Here is a 24286-nt window from a genome sequence, read left to right on the forward strand (position 1 = left end):
AACCCCCAACAACCCTGACAGCTCTCACCAACCCCCACACCTCATCAAAAATGCACACATACCTTTTTTTTTACATCATTGGCCCTTTCTTTTCTGGCAGCTTTCCCTTTTGCACTGAAAAGCACTCACTGAATTTATATGTCATTCAGTAACACTGTGCCCAGGATGCATGATGACTCTTCCACCATGGGGCGGGTCCATGACAGCCTGGGCAATGGGGAAGTGGATTGAATAAACCTGACCTTTATTGAACTTGGAAGATTTATGACATCTAGTGGCAGAAACTGATTACTGCAGGGGACTTATTACAGGTCATCTACAGCATTCCTGCACACCCTTGAGCTGAATGAATAGCCACCCCAAACTCATCATAGCATGTGTTTATGAAGCTAGCTTGGTGCACGAGAACACTGTCATGCCGAACACCCTATACCTAAAAATATATCCTAAAATATACACATATATGTTTTTCTTCTACATGATGATGAAGGTGCACATCGGTGTTGCACTGAAAAGAGCCTAAATGATACATATAAGGGTCATTCAGTAATACTGTGCCCAGACTGCAGGATGTCATTTACCCCAGGGGGCGGGTCCATGACGGCCTGAACAATAAGGAAGTGGGTTGAATGATGCTGGGTGTTATTGAATATAGAAGACTTATGACATCTAGTGGCAGAAACAATTACTGCAGGTACTTATTAAGGGTCATCCGCAGCATTCTTGTCCAAACTTGCTTGGTATGGGCCCTTTAAACTGCGATACTGCAATACTGATCAATGCATTTTAGACCTGAAGTTATGAAGTCCCCCTAAACATGAAGGGGTTAAGGGAGACACATTATGGTAGAAGTGTTTCCTAGAAAACTCTTGTTAGATATTATATGACCACTATTAGCAGGCTATCTATAATTGCGGTCATTTGCACGTTTCCCTCTAATTGCTTTGTCCAATTGACCTTTACCGAAGCCCGACTGCAGGAAAACATGCAGATCCATCAATCTGCCGTCCTTGTTGGAAGCCCCACGACAACTTCCTGGCCTCCCCGAAGATGGTTAGTTTACTCATTTTTACCAGCGCTCATGATTTATGAATACCTTTCTTCCCACAGATGCTGCGCCGTGTTCAAAATGTGCTGAATCTCGGCAGAAACTACAGCCAAGTCTTCAAGTCCCGGTGACATTTCCCGGCCCGTTTAATTAATTGTTCTGATCCTTAATCAGCCAGGACTAGGCTTTCCAGATGCTTATTCCTATTTGTTCTCCATCCATTGGGAATGTCTATGGACTTGTCCTTATATAGGAAATCCTAGGCTAATCAAACATGGCCTTCTTTTTGGATTAAAGTGGAATTAAAAACTCAAGGGGAGGGAGAGTAGGAAAAGTTCCATTGTGCCTAAGCCTATTTTTATTGTGGATTTATCTGCAGTCTGTTTTAGGTTGAGGATTTTGCAGCAAATATATAATACTGTATTTATATATAAAATTGTGCAAATTAAAACATATATATTTATTACTCAGTATGTATATAGCACTGACATATTACACAGCGCTGTACAAAGTCCATAGTCATGTGACTAGCTGTCCCTCAGAGGTGCTCACAATCTAATCTCCCTACCATAGTCATATGTCATTAATACAGTCTAAGGTCAATTTGGGGGAAGCCAATTAACCTAACTGCATGTTTTTGGAATGTGGGAGGAAACAGGAGTACCCCGAGGAAACCCACACAAACACGGGGAGAACCTACAAACTCCATGCAGATAGTTTCCTGGCCGAGATTCCAACTTGAAACCCAGCGCTGCAAAGGCCAAAGTGCTAACCACTGAGCCACCGTGTACGTATATAATAAAACTTTGGGGTTTTGAGTATGGAACTGATTGGTCTAATTTGGCATGGTTACCACACTCATATACCCCACAGAAGGTTATGTCTATGGGAGAATTATTCTGAAACAGGTCACCTAAGGGGGAACTGTACTAAAAATAATCTAAAAAAACACTTACCTTTACTTCCGCAAAGGTGAGGATTCCTCCATACCTGACCTCAATTAGGTCCAGTGCAGCGCCATTATTTTCCTTCTTTTGGCTATTTGACCGGATCTCACACTGCACAGGCGCAAGATTGGCTGACGTATTTTGCTGTAACTATATTAAAAGATTGCTGATGTCACTGCGCACCTATAGAATATTCACCTTTACCTCATGGTGATTGGATGCACAAACCTTCATATCGTGTTCTTAGACAATCAATATCTGCCTTGACATATTTCATTGTGATGGGTGAGGTGAGGTAAGATGTTGGGAAGTGTCTGTAGAACCAAGGATAGTCCTTGGTTGGGTGGTGACAAGTCTATGGTAACATGGCCATAGGGAATACTCCACAAAAATACTTTGTTGTCCATCTTTCCACATTCCTGAAGGTTGCTTCACTTGAAATGTTCATGTCTGGTAGGAAACCAACTCTTCCTGGAGTGAAGGTCTTCTGGACCTCCATTGTTTTACCTGTACCTCTGCTGACTCCCATGTTCTATAGGGCCATGGATCCCAGGGACCAGGAATACACAGGGCAGGCTTGGCCATGGGGTAAATGGGAATAACAACACACTAAATTGTAGAGGAATATTGGGCAAGCAGGCACAACCCTCATGAGGACAATTTAACGAGGGGCTGCTGACCGGGGGCCCGCCACCCATCCCCACCACTGACCAATAGCATCCGTGGTCATGGGAAAAACCAGTGAGCCCAGCAGATTACTAGAGATCAACACTTGTTTTTTGCAGAATAATGTTTCTCTCAATGTTGGTGCTGCAGCAATCTTTGTAGACATTTTATTATTCTTGGTGGGATCTCTTTTACAATCTAGAAACATTCCAGTTGAATTTGACCACATTTGGCTGTGCATTCCGCTGACGGCGCCATTTGTTCACTGGTTTTTGTAATGCATCTTGTTAGCGAAGGTATTTGTTGTCCTTTATAGCGTCTCGTCATTCCAAATCGTATTTTAGTTTGATTTATAATAAAATAGAAGGACTTATGTTACATTTCACCTCCATTATCCAGGCATGTTTACGGCTGTGAGACGCGAGCCTGGCTGAATCTACAATGAGTATTATCATGAATGTCGTATTGAAATAGGCCATATGGTTGACCTTGCTTCTTTGTCTTCATCCATTTTTAAACTGCAAAACTCACTCCAAGCGTCCTTCTCTGTGGTTGTTGTAATGGCCGACCTTCAGGCAAACTGCTAACCACACATTGATGATCTCGTATTTTCCCAAAATGTTTGGAAAGTTTTTCTGTCAATTTTGTGGTTTGCGGCCAGCCAGCAGAGCCAAGAGGGTGACACCACTTTCACATCCAGGGATAAAGAATACAATACCTACCCACCCCTAGATTACTGACTGGATATTGTTGGATTGGCAACAAACTGAGAAGTCCCCAACTCAACAGAAGGGTCCACCTGCTTCACCACCCGAGCAATCTCAGCATTGCCAAAGAAGAGCTGCAGTGTCCCCATTGCCCCATTGCCATTGGTGAACCTTAAAGCCCCCTTAAAGTGATGGTAAAAAAAATATTATATTTTCTGCTACTAGCTAAATAGTATGCTTTATTTCTTTTGCTCTTTTCTACTTTTTGTCTCGTGTCCATTCCTTTGACTTCCTTTGACCCTTCTCTGACTATAAAATTATATATGATATTAGAGAGATATGTGACATGTAAAGGGTGAGGGTGCTTACTTACCTGCTCCCGACCAATCCCATGCTGTTATCTAGCTTCAAGCCTGGATGGCCGGCCCCCGCTGAGCAGCCACTCCTTCTTCTGTGCAGGTGTTTCTGCTCGCCCAATACTTCCTTGCAGCTTGGCTTGCCATTACTTCCATTTACCCCTCTGCCTAGCCTGCCATGTGGGTCCTTGCACCTCCAACCATCTCTTAAATTGCTAGTCATTGGGAAGAATGTCACCCTTACAGATAGCCAAAAAGATCATTGGTGTCACTTAGTCTGACCCGAGAGGCACAAACTGCTCATTGCTCAAGGCAAGCCCCCCAGCAAGCTCTGGTGGAACCCTGGTTGAGAAACATTGCTCTATATGGTAGCATTTCAGAAATATTTTCCTGCAGACATCACACGGCATGGGATCCATTCATGCATAAAGCAGAAAAACACTCTAATTATTTTCTGCAATCACTTGGGCAAAACATAACCTCGCTCCTGCCAATCTGCTGACCAAAAATACACTGAAACGCCTGCAACTAGAATTTAGACTTTCTCCGGGTTTCAAAACGCTATTCATTAGTCTAATGATTAGGAAGAGAGTTTCCCCCCCTTACTAATTAGTCCAACATCAGCCATCATTTGGCAGCATTAGGCAGTTAGTTAACATTGATCCGAAAAAAAAAAGTTGTTTTAGACTAAGGCTAGAAAAAGGAAAAAAAAAAGTCAGAGCTCCTTGCCAAGTTAATCCCTTAAAATGACAAAAGTGAAGGCGCCGCCGGGAACAAAAGAGACATTTTGGCCCCCAGAGTTAACAGTGGGGAGTTTGCAGATGACTTGAGTCGCTGGGCGCAGCAGTGCGGATCTTTAAATTGGTCTTGACGGGAGGACTTGTCATACAGTTAAAACAAATTAGGTTTCGGAGAAGTGAGACCTCGTTTGCTCCTGGGGACCGAGTGCACACTTTTATTAATTGTATTAACTGCACGATAAAACATTTCAGCTTAAAATGGGGAAAATGTGTTTCAAGGGCTCCTGGGGATAAAGAGGTAATAAAATAGATTTTTTGGATGGGTAACCCATAGGTGTCTTATTTTGTAATATGTAGAAATGACTTGGGGCAGTTATAAATGGGGTACATTGAAAGACCTATTTCCAGGACTATTTCATAAGTCTCCTCTCTCCATTTTCAGAGCAGTGAGAGAAGATTATTACATATCATATTTTAAATATTTTAGGCTGTGTGCAGACTGATGGTGAGGGTGCGGTGCAGTTACTGTATGCTAAGGCACCGCTGCCCCGGGGGAGACGCTATAAGGAGCTTCACCCCACAGCAGCCCCATGGAGAATGAATGGGGGTGGCAGTGCAGCCAGCTTTTAGATTTGCAGATTCTAGTTTTTTAGGAACCAGTGCTACAGCATGAGTGACCTAGCCACTGCCAAGGTGCCAACTGCTGGGAGCCATGAGAATCACTTGATCCTAAAGCTGCTGTCACAAAACATTGTGGGGTGTTTACTTTCAGACTGTCTCTCCCTAATTAAAACCCTGTACTGGACCACTGAGAACAGGGAATGTGGAGGAATAGATTTTGAATTGTTTGAGATAAATATATATAAATGTATAAATGCAAAAACACAACACATGCCCTTTAAAATGATTGCCAATTAGGTGAAGGGCATGAGGTTGTGCCAATCTGAGTAATCCTCATAACTATTGGGTAGAGTCGGAGATTGCTTTTAGGCCCCATCAGATTAGTTTAATTCTCAGGATGTACAGAAACACCAACCAGTTGGCAGGCAATATGGCACCAATATGGCCCAGTGAATGATCCCCATGCACAGGGTGTCACCTAGTTTTGTAAATGAAATGAAGCTCTGCTTACTTCAATCATCCAAACATGTGTAAGGAAAAATCTACTAAAATTACACAAAATCGAATAAAAAGCTAGGCAAAGAGGATGAAGCAGTTAGGATTGAGTTCAGATAGGTGGAAAAAGGTGTTCCTGAGTTATCCCTTAGCTGTGGCACTTTAACATTTTCTTGGCATCCCCAACAACTGCAATGGTTTCTAATGGACCAGAGCTTCAAGATTTGGGGAGGGAGAGGGTGGTACTCAGCCGCCTACTATTGCCGCTATTTTTCGCTATAGGTGACCACAGGTGGGACGCTTCTTTTTTTTTTTTCAATTTGCTTGATTGTGATTGGGTATTCTTTGCAAAGTGAATATTCAGCACATTCATTAGGCAATGGCAATATTAGGCATACAAAGAATAAAATCATATTTGGTTTAGCCTAGCCCGAAACAATCGCATTATTTAAAAGAAGCGCTGCGAAAGTTGCCTTGGAGCCGCAGCTGGTACAAAAACATTTGGACATAGTTATGGTTCCAATTAAAATAGTTTTTTGAACATAGCATAGATATGACCCGCCCGACTATGTGCCCCTTGCAGCCGATATAATTAGGAAAAGGTTTGATAATATTCATTATTCATATTTTAGTAAAAACAAAAATCCAAATCTTGCAGCTGCGGATCTATCAGGAAGCGGTATGACAGGGGAGATGGCACTTTCTGAAAGGTAATTAAGTCCGACTTATTTTGGGGAATAATTTCCTACTCAAGAACTTTTTCAAGTCAGAATGAAGTAGACGACGCTATTATGAGCTATTAGAAATATGCAAATGCAGGTTATGGAGTTTACAGCGGCAGGATGGTTTTATTTGTCACGTAGAGATGTTTCATTTTCCTTCTTAGAAACATCAAAAAGAAATGTTAGTCTGCAGATAACAAAGAGTAATAAAGAAAGATAAACTATAGGATTTTGTCATGTTCCATGACCCAACCGGGCCACTTTCCCCATATCATGGCTTCTTCTGGATATTACAAGATGATCATTCTGTATATTATTGTATGATCACATGATGGTGCAAAGATACAGATATATTGCTGTATATGCATTGGGGGATTCCAGATAGGGGGACGAATGGAGCCAATGCCATGCAGATCACTCAGACTGATGCACTACTTAGCTGAGCTTGGTAAAGGGGTCTGTGTAAACAATTTTAATTGCAAAATGAAAGCAAACAATTTGGATGCTTTGGATTCACCTGGAATCTCTGCGAAAGGATGGTGACATCATCCTCACCTAGGTGCAGGATGGGGCAGAGGTAAGTATGATTTACCTTTTTATTAGGTATACTTTACACCTACTAAGAGGGGTCCTGCTGAGAGAGGGTTTTAAGGGGCCCAGACTTCCGTTTTAGTAAATGATCTTCTTGGATGTCCAAGTCATGATTGTGATGCACAGTTCCAGGACAAGGTCCTATAGCACCCAAGGAAAGCATGCCCAAATTTCCAAATATCTTCCCCTAATTTTGGGTTAAAACACTCAACCACCTAAAAGAAATCAAAGGCAAGAGGATGAAGCGGGTAAAAATAACTTCAATCATAGGTGAGAACAGGTATTCCTGGGTGATTTCTGGTTACTGGCACCTTGGCAGTGGCTTGGCATTCCCAACCCTTGCACTGGTTTTTAATGGACCGGAGCTTTAATATTTGACAGTGGGAGGCAGGGGGTGATAAGCAGCTGCTCACTACTGCCCCCATTCTTTTTATTTTGGATGCTGCAGGTGAGATGATTCAGGTAGCGTGTATGATTCACTGGTGTAAGGAAGTGCTAAATGCACCACAACCTTACAACCTAATGCCAGTCCACTAACATTTAAACCAAAGAAATATGGTTAATAAAAACTACATAACTGCAGATTTTATTCTGCAAATAGACCTTTTATATGGACACTCAAATCCTTTTCCTGCAACAAAACATTTTACATTTTGGCTCTACAAAAGGAACAGATGCAAATTTAAAATGTTTTATTTTAGCAAAGCTGGTAACAATCTGTTCAACAATCTTCCTGGAGTAGTAAAAGGATTGTTTTTTTTTTGGAGAAAGTGCTGCAGCATGATTTCTTCAGTGCTGATCACAAATTTGGTCATGTGACATCTGATCAGATGACCACGCGGAAACTGAAAAGAACCCCAATGTTGTTTGCCCCAGTTGGTGAATCTGAAGTATGTTTTTCTTTTTGCTGCTGTCGTCATTCATGAACTGTATTGTTATTTCTTATTTTGGCACGTCTGTTTTGCTGAAACATGTTTACTTCAATAAGTGATTGCAGAATGAGCAAACCTAAACAATGCTCATTATGTACTGAGCGACAACAAAGAGCTCCTGATTGTGAGCAATTTAACCTTCAACCAACGCATGAAGATGAAACGTGCAATTCTTTTACCCAGCTTGCTTTTTTCCTTTTTTGCTTATGGATTGGAAATTAAAGTAAAAGCTCCCTGCAAAAAAAGTGTAAAAAAGGATATTTTAGATGCATTAAAAATATATTTTTTGTAACATTGTATACATTTGTCCCTGAAGTATAAAACCCCTCCCATGAGGTTCTTTACCATGTGAGGTCTAAACCAGTGATTGCATGGATTGGTAGTCTGTAGACAGAAGATACAAATCTTAGCTATAAATCAATGAACAGGTGAAAGAAATGATTGTTTATTGTGTTAGCTTGTAAGAGAGATCAGATTTTGAACACAATGATTTGATGGCTGGAGAGTCCTCCTTCCTCACTCGTAGCAGACCTTCTGGTTCAGTGTATGAGATGGACCATCTTACATTGGTGCTTTAATGGCTGCAACTTTTAGCTGGGTTAGGTTAGAGAAGGAAAGGAATAGGCTTTGTACACATTGGCAATGAGGTTGCTGTGTCGGTACCTCTTCCTTATGCCAGTGAACTGGCTCCTCGGGGGAGATGCTACAAGTAGCATGGCAGCCCCATGGAGAATGAATGGGGTCAATGAGCAGTACAGTACCACTCATTGCTGCCAGCTGTCAAATCAGCAGGTGCTGGTTCTTAATTGTAGACTGGAATCCAGTGGACATGGAGGAAGTAGGTATATCTCAGGAGTGGGGCATCACAAAAAATCTATGAAGNAGCAGGTGCTGGTTCTTAATTGTAGACTGGAATCCAGTGGACATGGAGGAAGTAGGTATATCTCAGGAGTGGGGCATCACAAAAAATCTATGAAGCCAATCATGCTTCAGAGGAGAATATACAATTGCCTTTGCTTTGTGAAGTCCCATTCCTGAGACATTACCACTTCAGTTCTATAGACTGACATCAGCTCTACAAGGAGGAAGTGGAAATATCTCAGGAATAGAACTTCATACAGGCAAAGTAAAGGCATTTGTAAGTTCTCCACCAAAGCATGATTGGTGCCATATTTTTACTTTCAAGTCCCAACCCTGAGATATTCCCGTTTCCTATTTGTAGACTTCATGACAGTCTACAGGTAGGAGTTGGGAAGATCAGCGGAATGGTTCATCACAAAAACAATGTAACGGGATGAAGCCAATTATAATTTAGAGGAGAACCTACAAGTACATTTACATTGTCTATGTGAAGTCCCATTTCTGAGATATCACACATCCTTTCTGTGGACTGGCATCAGATGTACAATTAGGAAGTGGGAATATCTTGGCAATAGGACTTCACAGAGACAAATTACAGATATTTGTAAATTCTCATCCAAAGCATAATTGGTGTCATATCTTTTGTTTTTGTGAAGTCTCATTTCTGAGATATTCCGCTTCTTTCTTGTAGACTTTCTGCCAGTCTAGAGGCAGGAGGTGGGAAGATCTCAGGAATGGATCATCAACATGGCTTCAGAGGAGAACATACAAGTACCTTTGTCTTACAATACAAGTCTCATTCCTAAAATATTATTGCTTTCTGCCTGTAGACTGGCAATAATTCCACAAGGAGGACATGGGAATATCTGAAGAATGGGACTTTAAAGAGACAAGCTAAAGGTTTGTAGCTAATCATGCTTCAGAGGAGAACTTACAAGTACTTTTACTTTGTCTTTGTGATGTCCCATTTCTGAGATATTACCACTATGGACTAGCATCAAATCTACAAGTAGGAATTGGGATTATCTGGAGGACATGACTAAACCAAAGAAAAAGGCTTCAGAGGAGATAATAGGAATTCCTCTTATTTATTAAGGACATCCAGAGTTTGGGGAGAGTTTAAGGGATCACCCAGGAGAAAGCTGTTCCATATAGAGATTAGCGAAAAATTTGCGAAAATTTCCTCGACCTTCCAATGGTTCCGCGAAAATTGGGCAAACCTATTTCACCAAACCATCAGAATATCAAGGAAATTATAACAGGAGAGTTCACAGGGGATTCACAGGATTCCCTGGAAATCCTCCTGTTTGTGATCCCCGGGGCACTGGAGGTGAATTAACCTCTAGTGCACGGGGATCACACACTCTTCTCAATTAATGCAGCCACAGCTGCATTCATTGAGAAGATGCCCGGCAAAGGAGAACCTACTGACATTGTAATATAAGTATCTCTTACAAATGATAAATTGGTTACAGATAGAAATGTATCATTTGTATCTCTGTAACCTCTAGTGCCCGGGGATTGCAGATGATCGCAGGATCGCAGAGGATTGCATGATGCAGCCCTGGAAATCCACCTGTTTGGCGAGAGCTCGACCTCTCGGCGAATCAGAAGGCCGCAAGATCAAGCTTAATATTCTCGCTCGTTCATCCCTAGTTCCATACACTACATTGTTGCCAACTTGTTTCCACCAAAGATGAAGCTTCATTGCAAGATGACCACACAGACCTCTTCAACAATAATATCTTGCAAAAATCTATCTACCAAACCACAGCCAACAAAAAATGGCGGGGTGGGGTAAGATAGCAGGTGCAGAGGTATAACTATGACTATATGATTTTCATAATTTGGATGACATCCACCCAGGACCAAACAAGAAACATGGTGCCATTTTACAATTCCCGGGGCCTGCATCTGACTCCAGTTTATAAGATTATTTTGAGACTGGGTGTTCGCCTCTGAATTATTCCTTGTCAAATAGTAGTATACACTGTCAAAATGAAATCATTTCAAGCTGTGTTTTTATTTTATATACTATTTTTGCCAATATCGTCTTATATTATTACTTCTACTGATGGATGACAAATTTACTCTCCCCTACCCCCTCCCCCTCATTGCTTTTTCTCACTGGAAATAAAAACCTTATGAATATTTCATCGACTTGCCTATATCTCTCCATAAGTTTTGTTTCAAAGCTTTTCTTAAATCCATTACATTAGTCCAGAAAGCAGCGCATAGGAGCGCAGCGGCAAGTTAATAGGCACATGATGGGGATGGATCATTTTTTTAACGCTGTGCAAGGTTGATAGAGTAAGACTGGCTATTGCAGACAATTGTAAAGGTTGTAAAAACAGCACCAGTGCAGATATTATTCTTATCTACATTTTCTTATAGTGAAAAAATTCCTGCCCCGTGCCTGTGCCATCAGCTGCGAGTCATATATTAGATTTTTAACATATTTGAGAACTCTGTCTCCACCCCACGTGATAGCTCTGGGTGCTTGGGCAGCCAATCACTAAGCACCAGCACTGGACTGTGGAGGGTAGGAAAGAGTACAATGCACCCCCTATCTGTAAGCACTGGAAGTATAAATTGCTGGTGGGAACTTCTTTAAAATAAGCCTGTTTCCTAGTCCTACATGAGCAAAGCATAGAGTTACTATAAAGTGACCCTGTCTAGAAGACTGAAAGCAGCCTGTAAAAAAGAATAGGAAATGAATGCTCAACCTTATTGCAGATAGGTTGCCAATTCATATTTCCTATAGAGCTCAGGATAGGACAGATATTGTCATCCCCATTGGGCGATATGGTTCCTCTGGCCAACCTCTACATCAGCAGTGGACGACCGGATATTTAGCACTTATGTAAGAGCGTGGAGGAGCACAAAGGTTTAACATGCCATCAGTAGAAAGAGTTAACACTTATATTCTTATTTTTAGGGTTACCGTAGGTTCTTTTCATTGGAATTATCATCATAGATGTTTACAAGTATAAATATTACAATATAGTATATATCATATGTTTAGGACTAAAATGTAACATTTAAACTTTTTTGGGGTATTATTTTTCAGGAAAATGAATGAATAAACCATGTATACAATTCAGCCAGTAGATGGAGCTCCAGATTTTTTCCATGTGTCTTCCAGGTTAATCCTAACTGCTTTGCTGAAAAGAATGAATTATGTTTATATAGAAGAATAGCTTAGTTGTATGCAGCTATACGAAGCAAAGGAATGCATCCCTCCGTGCCTTCTCCAATCAATTGGCTCCATAGAGGCATTCAATTAGACAAAGATGATCCAAAAAATATTCTTCTGCCATGTTTTGCCTTTAGTTGCTTTTGGCTTTTGTTTTCATTCACATTGACTCATATGGGTGGTTTTGGCTGGGCGTTAGGGTGGTTTGAGATATATTTGACTTCCTCTTCTTTCTTCACATTCATATAAACTTGTAGGAGTGATGTATGTTTAGCATGAGCATGTATGAAATAGAAACGTAGATCAGATGGGGAAAAATGTTGTGTTTATAAGGATATACCCTGTCTGGATCAAGTTTTTCGATGTTGGTAGGACCACTGGCATGCTGCAAAATCTCAATACATTACAGACCCCCATCTTCTTAGAGGGCACCAGGAGTGATGGGTTGAGCTTGGTGGTTACTAAGGTTGGGTACACAACAATGCAACCCGTTCTATACCCGTTCTATACAAATGTTAAGTGAAGCACAGTCCAAATACTGTATATATATATCTATAGCGGTCTATGGTTTGTCTATGGCTTGCTCCACTCATTGTCCCTGTGGCAGTTGGACCTCTCCTAATTTTTCCAGTCATTTTTGCATTGCATTTTTGATTACACTATAAATACTTTAGTAGTATTAGAAATCCCTATACACCTCCCAACACCACATATGACTATCGAGACTCTAACTGGAAACATTTAACAAATGCCTCAGATATGGAAAGCCCAGGATGACTTCCTGGAAGCCAAGAGGATCAGATAAATGAGTTCTCTGAGGGCTGCTCGTGGGCTTTCAATGTCTCCTTATCGCAGAGAAGTCAGACCATCACTTTGCTATTAATGTTTTAGCCCCCCATAGGACCAAATTGAACTCACACTTAAGAGGCGATTAATTTCTCTAAACAGGAAAGCATCAGATAAGAAAGTCTTCTATAAAAAGAGCTCTCCTTTGTGGATTGGGAATATTACAGAGCTCACAGTGCTTGACTCTCTGTCACCGCCAACTTCAGATACAAAAGTCTCTATTAACTCTTTATGCAATGTCCTTCAAAAAACTGCAGGAAAGGCAAAGAATTTCTTTGGAACTGAAAGTCCAAGGCAAATGATATTTCCAAATCTCTACCTATTGTGTTCGTTCTTTATTTTCCTCTACTTTGCTACAAATGTGATTTGGTGTAATGGCCCATGCCTAGACCCTGCAGATCCTTAAAACTGTTTTATTCCTCCATCTCCTACTCCTGCATACCAGTCTGGGATTGGATTTATACTATATACACAGCACACAGTCCATAAGTGTGATTGTCAGAATGTCTTTTACATTTCTGGCCATTGGAAAGAATGTCACCCTTACAGATAGCCCAAAAGATCATTGGGGTCACTTATACTGACCTGAGAGGTGCAAACTGCTCAAGCAACCCCCAGTAACCTCTGGAGGAATCCTGGGTGAGAAACACTGATCTAAATCAATAACACCATCTAATATTGTATAGGTCTTACTTTTACCACTAAAACAGCTCCAACATGTTGAGGAATGGAATTCACAAGACCTTTTAAGATGTTCTGTGGTATCTGGCATCAAGATGTTAGTAGCAGATGCTTTAAGTCATACTATGAGAGACTACTATAGAGATTGCAAATGGCAGACAGATACAGACAGTGACACAGGAGGAGAGGACCCTGCCCCGAGGAGCTTACAATCTAGGAGGTGGGGGGAGTATCATACAATAGGAGGGGGATATGGAATGGTGGGAAGTAGTGAGGTTTTAGGAGACAGACGACGGGTAGGTGGGGTTGAAGCGTTGGGTTTTGAGGGCTCTTTTAAATGCAAAACGTTGGAACAACCCGAATAGGACGAGGAAGGTCATTCCAGAGAGTTGGGGCAGTTCTAGAAAAGTCTTGGAGCCGTTCATGTGATGGGGTTATGAGTGAGGACGTCATTAAAAGGTCATTGGAGGAGCAAAGAGAGCGGCCGGGGGGGGGGGGGGGGATTTGGGGTTCTATCAGGTCAGAAAGGTAAGTGAGACAAGAACTGTGGAGGGATTTGAAAGCAAAGCACAGGAGCTTAAATTTTTTTTCTAAGGTGAAATGGAAGCCAATGTAGAGAACTACAAAGAAGGGCAGCAGAAGTAGAATGGTGGGAGGGAAGGTACTCAAGGTGCCTTCTGATGCCATCTCTTCCCCAGATAAATATTGTACCCTGACCCAGTGCACATGATCTAAAAGGGAATGTTAATCATCAGGTCATCTTCTTCTATAGGACCATAGTCTGTTTTTTAAGCTCACATACGAAGTGCAGGGGCTTTTGGTAGACAGAATGGGAATTCTGACTGGTCTATACCTACTATTATTATTAATAAACAGAAGGTTGGGAGGTTGATGTGTCACTCTGTGTAAACTCTGTTTTATCTATTGTGTCCTACAAAGAAAAGGTTTCACGGCAGAGCAGGTATGGTTGGGCTTTCAGGCATGTTAGAAGTTGCCTTGAACTCCACTTGCAGTCTGTGAACCATAATCATGAAATATTCATATGCAATGGCTGAGATTCTATCATCAGTCTTCTGTAGAATTTACATAATAATGCTAAGAGGGTTTCAAATTTGTGCTGCTGATGTGTAATAGGAAGAACTGCAAATAACAAAAAATGTTTTTGGTTTCTTCAGGTCAACAGACTATGGAACAACCTATGAAAAGTTCAATGAGAAGGTGGGACTGAAGACTGTTCTCAGCTACCTGTATGTGAGTCCCACCAACAAGAGAAAGGTGAGTGAATAAACTTATTCATTAACATATTGTTTTTTATCATCCTATGGAAAAGTTTGCTCCCGGGGCACTCACTTTTTTCTTCTTCATTGTCCTATGCTTCTCTTCCAAATGTGTAAATTCAATTATGTGTCACACGTTTTTATATATTCTGCATATAACTCACCCAAACATGTTGCAAATAAAATTATCATATGATAGAAGTTTCTGGTTTGTTGATATTGTTAGAGTTTTATTTAAAACAGCAACCCAATTCTCTTACAGTTTGAAGTAGAGTTTGAGGATTGGGGTTGGAACTTTAATTTTGGGAGCCATGTGGTGTCTAGTTGAAGAGTTGTCCATGTACTGCTTACCACTATCACTGCAATAGAAGCGGAGGGTCATTCTCATGTACTAACTGAAACCTTCAGCAAGAGCACCTCTTCAAAGCAGACCTCCATCCATCCTGTCCAGACCTGTCCATCTCCTAAGACTTGCACAGTTGTACCCGATCCTCTTATGGACTGAAATGATTTACTCTGATTCCACCACACACTATGAATTTGCATTAGAAACTGCAGCAAGTTAGATAGTGTCCATTGGATAACAAGATTTCCCAGTTGGAGGATGTCCATGATCATCTAGCCATTTCTTCACCAACCTTGGGGGTTCAGTGATTTCAGTGATTTGGCAAAGACAAATGGTGCAGGCTGACAGCCTTTTTATCCATTTCAGTATACTCAATTCTAGGAGCATTTCTGGCAAATGATCAGTTATTTTTCTATGCTTGCAAGGTCTTTAAAAGAAAAAAATTTGTATAGCTATGATGTACTGTATATTGTTCCCTGATATTCACTTTAAAAATGCACTAGGTACTGTAAGCTCCTGAGCAAAACACTTTGCCAGCCAGCAGTCCTCTCCAACATAACAATATCATTCATTTATCAGAGTAATTGTTCAATGCTGAAAACTTTAGAAGGTTTAGGTATGAATCATTTACCTGGGGATAACTTCATGAGTTGGAAACCTTCCAATATATTAGCAGCTTGATCATAAAATGACTCAAGCTTCCCTATCGAGCTGCCTGAAGCTCAAAACCACCTGTTTTAGTATTTTTAGTATTTAGTGTTTTGTAGTATTTTGGATTTTCATTCTTACATGTTTATAAGGTGGCTGTAAGGCCCTGGTCCAGCACAATAGCTCACCAGGCCCCAACCCTGCAATCTAACTCCGCTTTATCTCAGCTACAGAGGCTAATTGGGCCGTCCCAGCACATGGTTGCCCCCAGGACTTCAGCACACAAAAGATATATTTTGGGGAGGACCGATAGAGGAACCCAGGAGCCACAAAACAGGACAGGGGACACAATGGAAGTCAGATGGTCCAGGGTTAGTTAACAGGTGCAGGTAGCAGAGTCCAGGAAGCAGAACCAAGGACATACACAGGTAATCAATCTAACAAACAAGGTATCCAGGGGTAATAATAGGCAGAGTTGGAATCACAAGCAAAGGTCAGTCCAGGCAGCAAACAAAGCTTTAAAGAACCAGTAGCTTATGGCAGTGCAAGACCAAGCCAGGAACTAATGCACTCATTGGCTGCAGGACATGTTCTAAAATTCGCTCAGCTCAGGTCAAAGTCTCAGGGCAGGGGATGCCAACAGAACATTCACGGCTAAAGGGAACCCGGGGATGCTGCAGACTGCAGAGTACAGGACTGACAGCTATTTGCTTGAACTCCCTTGTTGCTGTAAGCAAAGCAAGGAATAAACAGGGTGCACTGAACTACGATTTACCGCACTGGATCACCGGCCAGACAATCGTCTCCTAACAGTGGGTACCAAAAATCTCAGAAATTACATGATTTGTGGTTATTTACTTGTATTTTCTTCCTATCAGGGCAGGGGGTCAATTTTTTTGTAGTCAAACTGACCTTCACCCTATCATTCTCTGGTTGAGAAGCTCAAGGGTCATGTGTTTTCAATTGCACTGATTGATTCTCCAGCAGAGAACTTTTGGTGAGGATCAGACTCATTATTTTATAAATAGAGCTCTAGGAGTGTCTGGATGTTATTCTTTTAGGTTCCAATGGAGGCTCAATGAGTACCTTGATTCAGCATTAGGTCAAGCTTCATTTGTACCTTCCAACCTGACATTCCATTGCATTGACCAGGCAGTGAGTAATTACAACTAACACCATATACAAGTATACCTGTAAGGTATTGATGCTTCATTATTGCACCTTAAAGTTAAATTCTTTAGATGTGGTACCCCTTTATGTAAGAGTATTTAAAGTAGCCCATTTCCAGTCCTAGGGTGATAAAATTCATGATACTACATCTACGGAAGGGCAGCTTTATCATCCTAAGCTTTAATACCCCTCTTCTGCTCTATGTTACATGGGGCAGGGGGTTCTTTATTTACTGAGGTTGCATGGTTAGGGATAATCACACCAAGATTATTATTTAAGTGTGGTGGAGAGCGCAGGAACTAGGTTCAGGAGTGCAATTACCAATTCTATAAATAAAACTAATTTTTGGCCTAATGTCCCACTGTGTTGGCTACTGACATGCCCTCAAAAAACAATTGTAGGATCTATGGGAAGAATAATGAGAAGGAACATTAGGTTCTTCACAATGGCCATTCAGAGATAGCCTTAGGTTGCCCCAGTCATTCTCCACCCAAAGCTAAAGGACTAGTTTGAGTAAAGTTGTCCTTCAAGACTTTCTGGTGGTTACCAATCTCTGTCCTCCTTGGAGGACTCTTAGTATTTTTCACCTCTGGGTTCTGGATCAATGAGACCGTGGCTTATGAGGTACATTTTATTTTTTGCCTGAAAGGAGAAAATATATTTCAGTCATAAATGCAGGTGTAGGAGTTGTGACATTAATTCTGAAAATTATTTGAACACTAGAAGGAAGACGGGAAATTAGATGTACCACTTTCCCTCGGGGCAGATATTTATAACTAATTAGAAAAACAAGTTCCTGGATGTTATTCAACTCAGGAAATGTCTAACATAAAGAATGAAAAGCTGAGGAAAAAAAGGGAAAAAATGAAAAGTTTATGGCAGCTTCTCCTTGTCGCGACGCTCCATTAGCATTTAAATGTATACACTGCTAACAAATGCGCAGGTATGTTCTGGTTAATGAAACCGAGGAGAAGAAATATGAGCAACATGGTGTTTGCCTGCTGGGGAAATTATAGAAGGAACGGGGCCACAAGCAGCTTGGCAGTGAGGTCCTTCAGGTATGGAATCCAGTGCTGACCGCAGATGACAAGACTTGACGTTGATCGAGAGGCCTGAGACATGTCCAGCCAGTTAGATTAAAATTACTCCCTCATTTATTGTTAAAAAGAAACCCATAAATTATTTACCAGGGCAGAAAATCAATTAGTTTTCTTATCGATTTAGTCATTCTTATTGGATTAAAGCATTGGTGTAAATAAAATATGCTTAGCTGAGGATGATGAAATGTTCTGCTGGTGGATGAAGTGGGCAATTTTGTAATTAAAATTTATGGATGTACCTTAACTGTTTACCTCAGTGTTTCTCAATCATTTTAACATGGAGGGACCCTTGAAATAATTTTCAGGTCTTTATGGAACCCTTTCAGTTTTTGCTATATACATAGATCATAGTACATAATGATTATTGAGGACAATGCCTTCTTGCTGGCCATTGGGAAGAATGTCATTCTTACAGATAACCAAAAACATCAACAGGAACAAACTGCTCATTGCTCAAAGAACCCCCAGCAACCACTGGAGGAACTCTATTTTACAATATGAATGAGGGGTATTATGATACATTGGGTGGTTCAAGGAGTACTTTTTACAAATACAAAGACTCTATGAACATAACGTATTTTTAATTCTGTTTTTGGTAGATGGTGGAGAGTAACTGACAAATGCACTGGTTCCTTATGTGCCCTATTAATGGAAATCTCTGAGGTTATGCTACTTGTTTGAGTATCTGCCTTGGCTGTTACAAGGTTTTCCAAAAAGGGTTATATGATGGATTAATAGATTATATAATAAAGGTTTATTGACGATAGGCACACGTATTTCAAGTTCACAGCTAACATTCTGCTGCATTTTGCTCCGACTAATATTACATTTCTGTTGATGTGAAGACATCAAGGTGTTGATATATTTGGGACACAATCCTAAATAAACATGATGGTCTTTGAATTAGCACTTCAAGAATTGTGTTAGTAGTCTGGGCATGGCTCAGGTTTACAAGAACAGCCCCAAGTTGATGGCTCCTGAGTTCCTTCCGCCATTTGGTATGTATGGATGTTCTCAATGGGGTTCTCCTCATTTCTGTGGTGGCTTTCATAGCAACATTGTTCTGGAACTGGGTTTGGATTTCAGGATTCTTGAAAAGGGACATGTACTTTGTCCTATCATTGGTAAAACAGGTTTCCTTTATTGGTAGCAGGAGCAGAAGCAAATAGTTTCCTAAACTCATCCACATTTTGGATAAGTGGGAGGAAAGGACATAAAAAACGTAATATGTTGGAGAATATGGGAGTATGTCACCCACTCCTCCTGGCATGGTTGCTTGTCAATTAGCCATATTGGTGCACTAATTAGCCATACTGATATTGGTGTCACAAATGGATAGCTAAACAGTCCTCAGCTCTGGTGAAGCTCCTAGCTTTAACGTATAGCTTTCACAACGTTTCTTCACTTTGTCGTTGTAAATTCAGCAGAGAAACTTGGTAGGGTAAGTCTGGGCATTTATGGAGAGCAGACGTCAATTGAACCTATTGTTTTTTCCTGAGCTGGTAAAGAGCAGTAAACTTTAAAGGAACCCTTAATCATGGCTGCTGTGGCTTCATTAGATCATCTAAAGATCCCACAATCTCTCTTTCTATAGATATCTACAACACAAATATGTCCTTGGCTGATGCAGGGGTCTCCAGTACAAGTGAATATTTAGTTCCTGGTTTGTCTCTCCTGATGCCATATTGTTCTGCTTTTTTATTGACATCATTGCACCGCAGTCATCCAGCAGTCAGATCTTTAAACTGTAGAGCAAAGTCCCAATTTTTAAACCTGACTATGAAATTTTACAGCTTTAAATCAGGTCTCGTCATCGCCCACATTTAAAGTAACTCTGCTGCTCAGTTGTGTATCTTAGAGAGAGATAAAAATATTCACATGTCCTGCTGCACAGGCTGCTGATCCTTAATAACTAAAAAGCTGAGTTTTCTGAGGAATAACTGGAATTTTATGCACTTTAAGGTGTGTTGACTGCTTTGGTTCCCCACCTTTCTGAACCCCGTGCTTCCTTCCACCAACCCCTACATCACGGCTATGCCCTGCAGTGGAGTTGGGACTAGCAAAAGTTCTATTTGTCACCCTGGGGCATTGTGCTGACATTGAGATGTCTTTCTCATCTTTTGGTTTATCTTAGACTTGTCCTTGCTTTAGGGTTCCTTTCTGCTATCTGCGCTGTGGCCGATGGTCTTCCCAGGTCTTTGCCTGATCTTGCCACATTTCTCTCTTTTTCTCTAAGCTTATAAAAATAGATTTGATTTCTCTATATTGTTTGCTTGGCTTTAGGATTACTTGGAAATTCAACTCTTATGCTAGACACACATGATTACCTCTGTATCTGCCATTTTCAAACTCTATAATTGACATCCAGATCAATCCATCGCCATTGACTACAAATTTGTTGTACCGTCCACCATTTAAATTCACTTATATATCTAATCCAAGGTGGAAACAATTTCTGCAATTAAGTTTGTTGAATGTTCAACAAAAAATTCCTTCTCACTCATTTATCAATTGAACATCAATTGTTTCATCAATCAAAAATAATGCATGGTATATGGCTAGAATAAGGAAGATCATTTGTATAGACTCTTCTCCAGAACATTAGGTATCTACTCCTTAAATGTCAGAGGTCAGGGCCTTCAGTTTCTTCTACTTGTAAATCAGGAAAAGTAGGGATTATAAAGAAGGACAGTCCCTCCAAATTAAGGACAGTGGGGTGGTATGAAAAGCAACAGTCCGTACAATCAGAAGCAGTTGGGAAGTATGAAAAGGAACAGTTCTTCCCAATCTGAAATTATAAGGAGGATTGAGGATGGCCAGTCCTTCCAAATCAGGGACAGCGAGATGTAAGGATAGGGTCCCTCGAAAAAAGGGTCAGTGGGGTGGTGTTTGATGGTCCACAGATTTGGCAGCTCATCAAAGATGAACATTTCATCAGGACAATGTCAGAAGTGGAAAAGAATGCTTGATTATCATTCAAAGCCATTGTAAAGGACTTCGTTGGAAACACACAAGCAAATAATTACACATAAGTTGTCCAGAAACTCTTGGAGAGCTCCAAAATGCTTTGTTGCAGTATTAGCATCAAGGTGCATTTTCTGCATAGCCATCTTTCTAACTTCCCGGAAATCCTTAGTGCCGTCAGTGATGAGCAAGGTGAATGATTCCCCCAAGGTCTGAAGGTCATGGAAAGATGGTATTGTCCAACTATTGTTGGAACATCCGGCGGGATTGTCCTAACAATGAACACTCCAGGAAAACCTATAAGCATAATTTTTTACCTTAAACACTTACCTGAATAATTTTCAATTGTTTTACTGTAAAAAAATGTCAGAATAACAATTAATCCTTTGTATGAACAAAACAAATGTAAATAAATAGTACATTCAAGTTATTATTTCATTATTTTTTCATTGTATGTAAAACTTGTATGTTTTTTAACAAAAATGGAGAGTACCCTATATTGTAAAACCTGGATGTGATAGCAAAAAACTGGGGTCATTTCTAGATTCAGCACCCAAAAATTAGTAAAAAACAAATGTAAGATCTAACTCAACAAAAATTGTGTTCCCCAGTGTTATTAGTAGGAAACATACAAATGGATTCACATTAGTTGATCGTTTTACCTTCATTTTTAACACGACCTAACATAGCTGTCATTCTTTTTCCAGATTCTTGTCAATCCACTGGTTGGTTGTACGCACGCAGAGTAAAGTGCAGGATTGTAGGAATTATTTTTCTGTATTCACATAACACCTTCAAAATAAAACGACGGATCCCACGCAGCAAATTGTCGTTATGACTTACAATCAAAGCACATGTTGGCTTTGATATTTCTTGGAAGGTTTTGTGTTGACACCTTCCGGTATCACTCATTCTACTCCCACCAAGCGGCGTATCCAACCGCACAGCCAATGCGTTTCATTTTTTTTTTTTTGCAATCAGCTATAATGAATGTTTAATTTGGTCATTAATTACAGGGGCGTGAGGAGCGGTCCGTGTGACGGGCAATGTTGCAAGTCTTTTTGCTTGTCTCCCTCGTTTTGACATGCCCCCCTATTAGTTTAACACTTTTTCTGAATGCTCATTAGTGCTTGCTGGATTAACTGTGATTCAGTGGCGAGAAGAAGTGTTACATCCATGTACTAATTGATTTGTTAGTGAGAGGAATAATTACTGGAAGGGATTTTTTTGCCTTCTGCAGGAAATATAGCACAAAATGCACAAATTGTGTTATACCAGTATGTGGTGTTCTCCATTTCTGGGCTGGTTTTAGGGTGGGGCAAACTGGGCAATAATCCAGATCCCCCCAATTTTTGCAGGGCCCCTGTTGACATAAAGGCAGGGGTGCAATGATCTGGAATGTTTCCCTATTTCATTTAAAACTATCCCTGCTGCATTTCCAGGTACATTTGGAAGCTGCTCAGTTGACCATCATGGAGGACTGAATGGGTAACTGGCACATAAAAAGTCCACCATTTTTTGGTAAGGAAGTAAAATACAATAGCTGAATTAGAAAAACTGAACTTTGGCGATGGAAGAAGAGCAGACATTACTATAAGTGATTACATTCATGATTACATTCATTCAAGCCATGCTAAAACAAGCACAGAGACATGTGGTGGTGATGGTGGGGGGCTGTATATGGGGCTCTGGGCCTGCTAATCCCACAAATTACATAGTGAAAGTGGCTTTTGTAGTTTAATTGAAGAAGCTAAATAATCAGTTAGACAGACAGACACAGCTCTGTATCCAAGAGCAATGATGGCGGTTTCTGTATGAATGAAGCCTGCAACCTGCAAGCTTCATGCACCTGTAATGCATCAACATAATATTGGCTTTAACTTTTTTATAGATGTGGATAAATGCATTGCACTTTCATTCGCACATAATATCAATCCCAGGCAACCAGAAGCTGTAAAAAACATCAATTTTGGGGGAAACCATTTAAATCTATTTAAGAAAAATGCAGCAGTGGCATCAACATTTTTTATTACATAATCATTTCACTAATATTTCCAAATGTGCTTGTTGGGAATGAAATGTGATTTCCTTTACAATATCATTGCAAACTGAAAAAAAAAGCACAGAAAGGGTCAGTTGTTATTTTTAACTCCTGGAACATCAAAGCTACAGCAGTTATGAAGTCCAAATGGCATGCCTTCGGCATTTACAAAGCGCTGTGTACGGGGACTAAACTCACTTCTGTTGGCTGGGTACCTCAAGTCCCGGCCAATTAGAAGATTCTCTACTACTAATGCTTCATACACCGAACCTGAGAAATCCGCACCTTTCAAGTATCTGTAAAGGAATTCTACAGATGAGCTATTGTGAGCAGCAGAAAGTACTTCAAGCTCCACCTTCAAAACCTTCCTCATTATCACGTACCCAGCAGTGTCTGATACACACGGGGTCAACTTCTACTTGACTTATTATGCCTTGTTGTGTAATAACTCTTTCCTATGCTGATACTACAGATCTATTCATTCTACAGGTATAATGAGAAATATTGTGTGTATGACAGCAGCTATGGTCCCATCATCCCTGGGGCTGGACATCCTCAAGGGAAATTTGTGCCTAGGTAGCAAGTCAGGTCCCGGTTAACAAGGTGAAGCCCTATACTATTAATCCTGCAACCTACTCTACTCCACAAAATTTATTTTTTAAAAGATTTTACATGGATTTTTGGACTTGCTTAATATTAATGGTGTACTATTCGGGGGGCTCGTTCTTAATGGCCTTTTTGGTTTTTCCATTGAGGGGTCTGTTCTTGATGATCTTCTTGGTTTACCCATTGAGGTACTCATTGTTGATGACCTTTTTAGTGTACTCATAGAGGAGCTCGATCTTGATGACCTTCTTGGTGTTTCCATTGAGAGGCTCGTTTTTGATGATCTTCTTGGTATTTCCATGGAGAGGCTCATTCTTAAAGACCTTTTTGGTGTACCCATAGAAGGGCTCATTCTTCATGACCTTCTTAGTGTACCCGTAGAGGGGCTAATTTTTTATGACCTTTTTGGTGTACACATAATATTATGTTGGAATACCTGTTACTGACTCTGCTTGTTTTCTGGACCTGAGAATATTTGCAGCCTGGACTGACCGTTGCCTGTGACCCGACTTTTTTTGTCTTTACCCTTGGATGCCTTGTTTTCCAGACTGATTACCTGTGTATGACATCTGGCTCTGTTTTTGTCACTGTGCCTTCCGTGACTAAGGTTAGAAGATCTGTCAGACAAGCTGCATGTGAGGTTACCTGACAGTCTCTTTGTTTTTACTTGTTGCTGTGTTGTTGTTTGTAATGAGCACTCCCCTTGTATCAGCTGCAGCTGGTGG

General features: G+C 40.6%; 1 protein-coding gene across 1 annotated transcript in view; it reads left to right on the forward strand.

Annotated features, from left to right (window-relative positions):
* SORCS3 (sortilin related VPS10 domain containing receptor 3) overlaps positions 1-24286 on the forward strand; it is a 319319-nt gene that overhangs the window by 101846 nt on the left and 193187 nt on the right. Inside the window, 1 exon segment of the mRNA XM_072423933.1 lies at positions 14585-14684. Coding sequence (XP_072280034.1) covers positions 14585-14684 — 100 coding nt within the window.

This window comes from Pyxicephalus adspersus, chromosome 10, assembly GCF_032062135.1.
Source record: "Pyxicephalus adspersus chromosome 10, UCB_Pads_2.0, whole genome shotgun sequence".
Taxonomy (NCBI): domain Eukaryota; kingdom Metazoa; phylum Chordata; class Amphibia; order Anura; family Pyxicephalidae; genus Pyxicephalus; species Pyxicephalus adspersus.